The 9288-nt window shown below is 36.3% G+C and overlaps 1 protein-coding gene across 2 annotated transcripts in view; it reads left to right on the top strand.

Moving 5' to 3' along the window:
* The window catches only part of USP53 (ubiquitin specific peptidase 53), a 30281-nt gene extending 23472 nt beyond the window's left edge, over nucleotides 1-6809 (top strand). For both annotated transcript variants that reach the window (XM_009334915.1, XM_009334916.1), the window contains 2 exons: nucleotides 4140-4239; nucleotides 4668-6809. In XM_009334915.1, the coding sequence (XP_009333190.1) occupies nucleotides 4140-4239; nucleotides 4668-5652 (1085 nt within the window). In that variant the 3' untranslated portion in view covers nucleotides 5653-6809. The remainder of the gene's footprint in view (nucleotides 1-4139; nucleotides 4240-4667) is intronic.
* The last annotated feature ends 2479 nt before the right edge of the window (nucleotides 6810-9288 follow it).

The raw sequence follows: 9288 nt of genomic DNA on the forward strand, positions 1-9288 counted from the left end.
CCATCCCTGGAAACATTCAAGGTCAGGTTGGACGGGGCTCTGAGCAACCTGATCTAGTTGAAGATGTCCCTGCCCACAGCAGGGGGGTTGGACTAGGTGACCTTCAGAGGTCCCTTCCAACCCAAACTATTCTATGATTCTATGAATTAAATCCTAGAAGCCCTGTTTTGTAGATTCCCACCCCCCCTCCAAAGCTCAGAGCATTTGATTCTTGAACTAACCTGTCAGTAGAGTAAGCACTGTGATTAAAATTGGCCAAGTGCTTGATGGCCTCCTATTTAAGATGCAGTATTAAAAGCTGCCTGTTCAGTGATCTCAAAAAAGGATGTACTTGGAATCAATGCCTTAAATTAATAATTGCTTCCCTTTGAAAACAAATGCAAAGCAGTGTTTGTAATATTACAAATCCAGAGGTTTTCACATTAATAATTATTCAGTTCAATAGCATGAGACAACTCCAACCGAAATCTAGAATCATTCTGAAGCTCTGGTGAGTATGTAAAGAAGAATCCAAATTGCCTTTGTTTATTTGTCACTTCAGAAAACCCCACAAACAAACCATAATTCTGAAAAAGAAAACTCATCTTCTTAGTAAAACCATATGTTTATAGAAATAATTTAAAATATGCAACTATACTTAAGAAGATCCAGTTGTTACCCTTACGGTGCAGTCAATGTATATGACTGTTGTGTTTGAAGAACTGAGTAGTGAATTAAAGCGTGCAGCTACTTAATTTACTTAACGTGAAACAGAAAAAAATAAATGCTTTTCCGGAGTGTCTTTAAATGATAGATTAAAGATTTTGGTTTAAAAAAAAAAAACAAAAACAAACCCAAATCAAACCCTAAACTTTCAAGATTTCCAAATGTAGTCAAGCAGCCCATGAAGACTGACATGTAAAGCACTCTCACATTTGTGATTCACTTTATTAAAGTGAGAAGTTTGCAATTTAAAATAGTTGATGCAAAGATTCAGGATTGGGTTTTGAAACAAAGACCTGAAACTTCTTGAGACTCGCAGGTCAGAATGAAGGGAGGGTAATAGTTGGTGTTCTTTGTCAACTGTTGCTTCACTTCAGAACTTATTTAAACTCACATACATGCACTCCACCCCCACAAAAAAAACAACAGTGGAACTTCATTTTCATTTTTTCCAGATGTTTAAAGCCATGGAAAAAAATGCACTAATGAATATATAAGGAATGTTTTGCAACTGAATGTTGCTCCAAAAGGACAGTTTCTTGAATATAAGGATTTTTTTTTCTGAAGGTGGTCACTGTTTTTTAAAAATAATATTCTATTTTGGACAAGTTACAATGTATTTACCTTCTTGACTGGGCCTGTGTTGTTGTTCCACATTTCCAAAGCTTCCAGTAAGTTCTCTGTCACTTCAACTGAATGCAGAAAAATGTCTGGGTTCAGAGAGAGGAATTTGCCACAGTACTTGTTACAAAAAGTATTACACCTTGGTTTTTTTTATTGGCAACTTAAAAAATAAATCAGGTAATCAAAAGTACAGGAAACAGGCAGCTAAAACGCATTAGAAGGAAATTTAATTTAATGTGGGGTTTTTTGTTTGGTGTTGCCCCCCCCCGAAATTGGGCTTTGCAAATTTTTGCCAATGTTCTGTATGTGTAAATGGAGATATTAGAGGAGAACTTGTCTGTCCTACCTGTTAGCTATAGAATGGCTGTTAATCTTTTGAAAATCTGGATTGGCTATTCAGATGTGAAAATAGATGTTCATAAATCTGAAAAGCAGACTGGTTTGTGTGTCAGAAAACAGTTACATTTCATTTGTTGGTAAGCTGCTTATGACCCATTGATAAGGATGTCAGTCTCCAGCTGAGCACAGGGCTTGTGTCTCCCATATTTAGGTTTGCAAAGAACTTAGAGCCAAAATTCCCAACTGAGTCTGCGTCTGCTTTTGACCATGCATGGATATCCTGTCAGCAGAAGAGAAAATAACACATCTATTTTTAAGTTAGCTGGAATTCTGAAGGCACAAACCACCTGGTATCACTAAGCAGCTTTGGCTGAATGTGTGCAGTGGTCGCACCAAGGAAACAGCTTCTTAACCTTTGCTGCCGCCTCCTGACCAATTTGTGATGCTGCCTCTCGGAAGGGCTGGATGTGCTAAACTCCTTAGGAGTTTGGTTTGGAGTTAAAATAAAAAAATTTTAAATCTGTAATCTCTACATCAGGCGGTTTGGGGAATTAAAGAGCAGTTGTATGGGTGATTTAGTTGCGGTTTTTAAGTAGATGTGCTCTTGTATAAAAGTCGATATATTCAAAGTCTCAAAGTTGAAAACACTAGCTTCAGACACTGTTAATCTAGCAAATTAACTAACAAATTCATTCCTAGGACTGTGTCCTGACGTTGGGACTGAGATTAAATACTGAATTGGAAATATTCACAGGAAATAATGTATCAGAGCCTGTGCTTTTTTTTTTTCAGTAAAGCAATTTACAGTTCATTAAAATCTGTAGCAGTATGAAATGTTTTCTGTTTGAAATATTACCTCAGTGTTAGTTAGCTCTGATGCCATGGCCCACTGGAGCAGTTTTGAACTTTCTTTCAGGTTAATTACTTGTCCCTGGCCAGTGTCGCACGGGCTCTTTCAGTAACGATATTTTCCCATAAGTATTCTTTCTGAGGTTGTGGTATCATTTATCATGCTGGAAGAGCAAGATTTTTTTTATTAGTGTTTTTTTTCCATTTTGAGGCTCAAAGAAAAGCCACATGGGTCTTGTGCTATGTGCCGTTTTAGCCTCTACAACCTGTGCTCTTTGTCAAAGATTGTGTCTTTAGTCTTTCATCAATTAAAGATAGGGCAGATACCGACCCTCAAAACAAGTATCACCCACAGCATCACCCAGAGTTTTTAGTTTGGTTCTTTTTTGTTGTTGGGTTTTTGACTCTCATGTTCATGAGTCAAAAGTTCCAAGACGTTATTTAAACTTGGGAAAATAACAAGTGAATACAAAAATATTTTATCTTGGTAAGATTACATCATTTAAGAACAGATAGAAAATTTTTGTAGCTTTTGTTGATGAAAGTATGGAACAGCCTATGTTATTCCATTGGAAATTGTCAAAGTTAGTACTGTCTGCTGAATGCGAGATTATTCTACCAGAAATCAGGCAATGTATGCTACCTTTTTTGAATTTAATTCCTGTTTTACTGAAATAGGCGTAGTAGTTATATGAATCCAGTCTATACATACACAAAATAAGACTTCCATTGAATGGCTTCAGAGCAGGTGACTGATTATAATGGGGCAATCATTGCATTAGGAAGGCTTCTAATATCTATCTCTAAACAAATAGACCGTTGCTTGTCACTTGCCACAAGAGTGTTTTATTCTATGTGGTGTTGACATGGATACTTCAATGCTTCCTTTATTTACTGTTAACTAGGAGCTGTGTTGTTCAGAAATTGTTCATTTTTAAAGAATTATTCTTTGCCTTTGCCTGTGAATAAAAGGAGCTTCTAGAGTGTGAGTGTAGCAGTGCTGGCCCAGGCACCCTCATGTTATGTGTTTAGGGCACATGACAGAGTGCTCTGTCTGCTCAGCATCTCTACAAACTGTACAGTTTGCTGCAAGTTTTTAAATCTGTTTCAAAGAATGCATAATGTGTTTCTCTTAAAAAAACCAAACAAACAAAACACACAAACAACAACAAAAAACCAAAACACCCCCCAATCCTTACAGTATTCATTCCATTTAGTTATTATTACATGCTGTGAAACTTCAGAAATCATAAATAGTTTTTATTTTGTAATTTAAATTACTTTGGATGTTTGAATAAACATGCTTTTATAATAAGCTGCTTTTGAAAATGTGCTTTTAATTAGATGAAATGTTAAGATGATCTTGAAAACATTTCAAAATTGTGGTAATTGCCTATTTTCTGGTAACGTAAAAAAAAAAAAATTTCCTCCAGATTATTTTGGATGACTATAAGATCTGACCTTCTGTGACAGATTGTCTTCAAAATGGTTATTTTGATCAGTGTCAAATCTTTAATTGTCCTGTTGTGTTGTGTGTTGTTTGGTTTTGTAACCTCTGAGGAATTACAAAGAAGGAATTGGACTGTATTTCTGCTTATTTTGAAATATTTTTTTTCTACCCCCAGACTTGAGGAAAGACCAGATCAATTCAGAAGTTAACTACAGACCTCATGTTAACTTCCCAACAGAATTACATTTGCAGGTGCCCAGTCCTCCAGTAAAGAGGTAACTAATACTGGCATTAATTTACTATGTAATAGTTTAACAAATACTGAATTCTGTTACGTGATAGTAGTCAATATTAAGCATGCAAAAGTTAAGGTATTGAATATTTTTAACAGACAATGCCTTTTGTATTTTACATAATTGATAGGGCTAAATGCTCTATGTCTTTATTTTAATTTTGATGCGGTCAGTGAAACCAAATCGCTTACATCGTTTTAAATCATTTACATTTCAAATGAAAGAAACCTTGGAGTGATTTAATACAACTTTTAATCAAATGGCTGTATGTTAAGCAGATCCCAATTCTCTAGTCAGTTTGAATATTTAAGCAGTGTTACCAAGGCTGTCTTGAAAAAAATCCTTGGGTTATTTGAGCTTTTTCTTATGTTTTTATGGATACTTACATCCTGTGTGTTTTTGTACTTTAGAGCTGAAATGCCTGAGACCAATAGGAAACTTCTCCCATCATCAGCTCTACAGCCAGTTCTGAAAGACATTGTTAAGTCAGAAAGTAGGAACAAGGCAAACGAACAGAATTCTTCAGAGTGGCTTAATCCAGACAAGTTTGAGAAGATGAATGTGTCAGTATATTGTGCTGATGGCATATCCCACCCCTATACAGAAAATGTCTCTGGAAGGAAGCTGATCAACAATGACTCTCACTCCTCTTCCCAGCCGCAGTCTCATCACACAAGAACGTTTGGTCCCAAGGTGGGGTTGTTGCCTTGCGTGCCACAGAACCTGTCGGAAAGGCCCATGGTGCTTCCCCCTCCTGGTGAGCATGCCGGGCACCCACTCCGAAGGACGGATGCTCTTTGGGTGCCTGAAGCAGTGTACCAGAATCTTCCTCCCCCTTTACCACCGAAGAAATATGCTCTGAATACTTTGCCAGGATCAGAAAATAACTCGGCAGCTGATGTAAAATCAACAGAAGTGTTGCAAAATACTCCGTTAAGGCAAACAGGTACACCTTTAAAATCTGCATCAGAAGCAAGCGTATTTACAAATGAACAAAGGCTTAAAGAGCCGTTTCAAGGGAATGAACTGTTTGTTCATAAACCGGATTCTCCACCTCGCTTATCAGCTAATGACTCTTGGACTGTGTCTGAAAACTTTTTAAAGAAAGGATCTCGTCATACGGGACCAAGTGCTGGCTATGTGGATGGAAATGATAGTGTATCCCTAACAACTTACTTCTCAGTAGATAGTTGTATGACTGACACATACAGGATGAAGTATCATCAGAGACCCAAGCTGTACTTTACAGATAGTGGAAGCTTCCACAAAGAAAAGCATCCTCCATCAGCTGGAGTAGAACTGAGTGCTACATACCATGCTGCTCTTGAGCCCAGGCATCCCGCATCTGAGCAGAGGTACGAGGCAAATGTAGAAGGCATACACTGCAGCAGATAGATTCTTAAAAAAGAGATCTGGATCTGACTTTTGCCTTTCATGTGGTCTGTAAATGGGCACAAACCTTGAATCTGTGTGTGTGTGTGATAACTAGGTACCCAGCTGACTGTACTTCGCTTAGGAGTTATGACTGGTTAAATGAATATACAAATAGAGGTGAACAGAGGAGTAGAGGTGCTAAACTTCTGGTTCTTTGATTTGTTACTCTAGTTGCCTTAATGCTTACCTCTGTTACTCAGCTTGTCTTCTACAGTTTATATTTAAAATGGTCCCTCTGGGTCTATGCATCTTACAGCAGTGGGGTCGACTAGATGTTAACTAATTTTGTACAAAGATTTAATTAGTTGCAGTTTAAAAAGTGTTCCTTCAGACTGGTCACTACATCCTTAGACTAACAAAAGGGATAAACATATTACCATATATAATGCGGTAAGTGTAGTTATAATAAAGCAGTGTATTTGTCCTTATAGATAGCAGGAGGTGGCATGTTTTTTTTTCAACCGACTTTTCTGAGAGTCTGTACTTTCACAAACCTTCAAGTGTCTTTAATAGAAATTCTCTGGGTAAACTTGTAACTTTTTATTTGAAAAGCCTTAATAATAATAATACTTAAAAAATGGTTCTGGTTTGCAAGTGTTAAATAAGATTTTCAAAGGGAATTCAAGTAAAAAGCAGTAATAGACTATCCTATTAATATACCTGCTCTATGTTAGTGTACATTTTTAAACACATTTATCAGATTTGTTCACTCTATAAGCTATATACTTTAACTTATTAAAATTAAATTTAACCACATAAGCTACAAACCGATATAGCAGAATAGGATGCTAATTTTGAAGTACAGAGTTATCATGCAACTATGAAAGATTAATTTTGTAAGGTTTTAGATATATTTACTACTTATGTTCAGTCCTGACTTATCCTACAATTGCATGCAAAGTCAATGCTGCTATTTATTGAACTTCCTATCTTTTTTCAGCTTGATATTTTGAGAATGTTTAAAGGGGATCAGACATCTGATTTTACTAACAACGTTTTTTCCTATTTGGAGCAGTCCTACACATGGATACGTTCTGTATTAGCAGATCAGGCTGACTGAACCTGCAGCCGTTCAGACTGCGGTAGCCGAGGGGGCGTGAAAAGAAGAGGTTCCTCTCTTGCTCTGCCCTGCAGTTTGGCAGCTCTGGCATTTACCACGTCTCTTGTTAACCTGACTTTATTTCAGTAACAAAGAGGAGGGGATTTATTTGGCTTTTAGTTCTGTGCACTGATTTAACTAACCAAATATCTAGTGAGTGCTGGGGCTCAGCACGTGGCCCAGCCGGGGCTGGGGAGAGAAGAAGGGTGAATGGGATTTTGCCCTCGTGGCAGCCCTGAGCGTTTGAAATGACCCACTGTGTCTTGTGGCGTCAGAGGCAGGGGCTTGGAGTTCTGTTTCAGTCTTATCGTAACATTGAACAATGTATAATTGAGAATTAATGTCAGCAAAGCCTGACGCAACCCAAAAAGGCTAAATTTTGCCATTATTCGTATTAGTGTTGACTTGGGGTGCTGCTGATTACATCTAAACATCAATGCCTTTTAGTTATGAAAATAATGCAAGAAGGTTAAATATGCATAATAAACACTCTTGCTCGTACTTGCACTGTTACTGAGAAGGGCTTTTTTATGTTTATAAACCTTATGTGAGTTCTAGTGCTTCAACCAAATGTTTGGCATGATTATGCAAGGTGTATATTTAAACAGTTGTTTTGGTTATTCTGTGTCAAGGTCAGTTTTTTTGAACTACATGTAACTTACAGTAGAACGGGAACATGATATATGCAACAAACCAGGTATCTCAGATTAATCTTCTTATTTCTACCTTCTTGATCAAAATTTATTGTAGCACTTGGAAAAAAATGAATTCTAGAATTTGTAGTGCAAATAATTACGCATGTTTAGGTATGGCTGCTGGTAAAAAAAAAATTACCCTTTTGTAAGAAAATCAGTGGAATACAGAAAAAGAACCCTGAAAATATAAGAACTTGGAAGATTTCTAGTTGTAAAATTTTTGAGAGATATTTCAGAACCTGTAAATTAAAACTTTTCTAGTTCATCGAGCAATGTTACATAATATACATAGCCAGTTAAATAAAACTGTCTTCTAATACTTGTGTAAAAAAACAAAGATTATTGGAATCTGTAAATAATGTATAATTTGTAAAATGTTTTGCAAAAATCTTATATTTGAAATGACAGTATTTTTATGTATTCATAGCACAGCAACAACTGTGAATGATGTTAGAACACTTATTTTTAAACATGCATAGCAATGTTCATACTTCTGTACAATGAGCAATACAAATGCCTATTACTGATACCAATGAATTTGGCTTCCAGTAAGCACAACTGGTAAACTTTTTAAAGTAGCTGCAGTAATTTAGACATACTTCAGTCTCCTTGCTTTGCTTGAAACAATCTTACCAGACAACTTTCTATGTGACCATGTTTACCAGGTATTTAATTATAGTAGACAGCTAATCGAGGCACCTTTGTTTTTATATTTGACTCTGCACTCCATGTATGTATGTACCTAATATTTGCTAACTAAATGTGATAACTTGTTTTAACTTACCTAGGGTGCCTATTTATTTTTTTATAAATGTCCCCTTCTGGCTATAGATTTGTATAAGAGCCTAGACAACTTTTGTAACAGTAAAGACATTAACAAGTCCTGTAATTAATATATTTTTCAGTCTTTAGAATTATTTTCTTGCGAAGTTCTGCTTGTTCAAACTATCAGATAAAAATTTAAAATATCTTTGTCTTCTGTTCTTTTTGTACTCCACATTTTTCTAAAAAAAAAAAAGTTGGCTTTCCAGAACTACACTTTTACAGTGACAGATAATACTGCTACTAATGGTTGAAAGTTTTGCAGAGATGGTGGTTACCTTTTTTTTTACAGTAAAATTCATCTTCTGAAGTATTTGTTTATAAAGGTGTTAAATCTGTTTAGCTTTCTAAATACCTGTGAAATATATAAAGCTATTTTAATACCATAATCCCACAGACTTGGTGACAACTGATCGATTAGTTATACAAGCTGTCTTTCTACCTTTTGCTCTATTAGGGATAAGTGAAATTTGCCTTGATACATGTATTCACGTGCTCCAGGAGCATATGATCTGGCATATTCAGATCTGGCTGAAGGAGAAAACTAAATTACTAGAAGATACCTTGAAATTTCTTTTAACTTTCTAAAGGCTATTAAGACTTATTCTCACCTGTCTTCCTTACCAAAAGAGAAATGGAGCAACTTTATGGTGCTTCCCTAATAGGCTGTTCCCTTGAGATTTCCATGGTGAAATCATGCGGGGGGGGGAAGTAGCGAACTTGTCTCTTCAATAGCTTCATTTTGAAAAACTGGAATACCCATTTTCCTATTTGTGAGAAATGCAGTCACAGTTCTGCGCTCTTCTGCACCGTGAGTCAAGAACTCTGAAACCGCTGACTTATTTTGTAGGTACCAGCAGCCAAGATCATAAATGCTAGCAGGTAAAGGCATCTCAGTTCTTAAAGCATAGGTCTGATACATCACGAAAGCCACTGTCAAGGCAAGAATTGTCTTTAACAATGAAACAAAAATAAAGGGAA

The sequence above is a fragment of the Pygoscelis adeliae genome, unplaced genomic scaffold (genome assembly GCF_000699105.1).
Source record: "Pygoscelis adeliae isolate BGI_AS28 unplaced genomic scaffold, ASM69910v1 Scaffold31, whole genome shotgun sequence".
NCBI classification, from domain to species: domain Eukaryota; kingdom Metazoa; phylum Chordata; class Aves; order Sphenisciformes; family Spheniscidae; genus Pygoscelis; species Pygoscelis adeliae.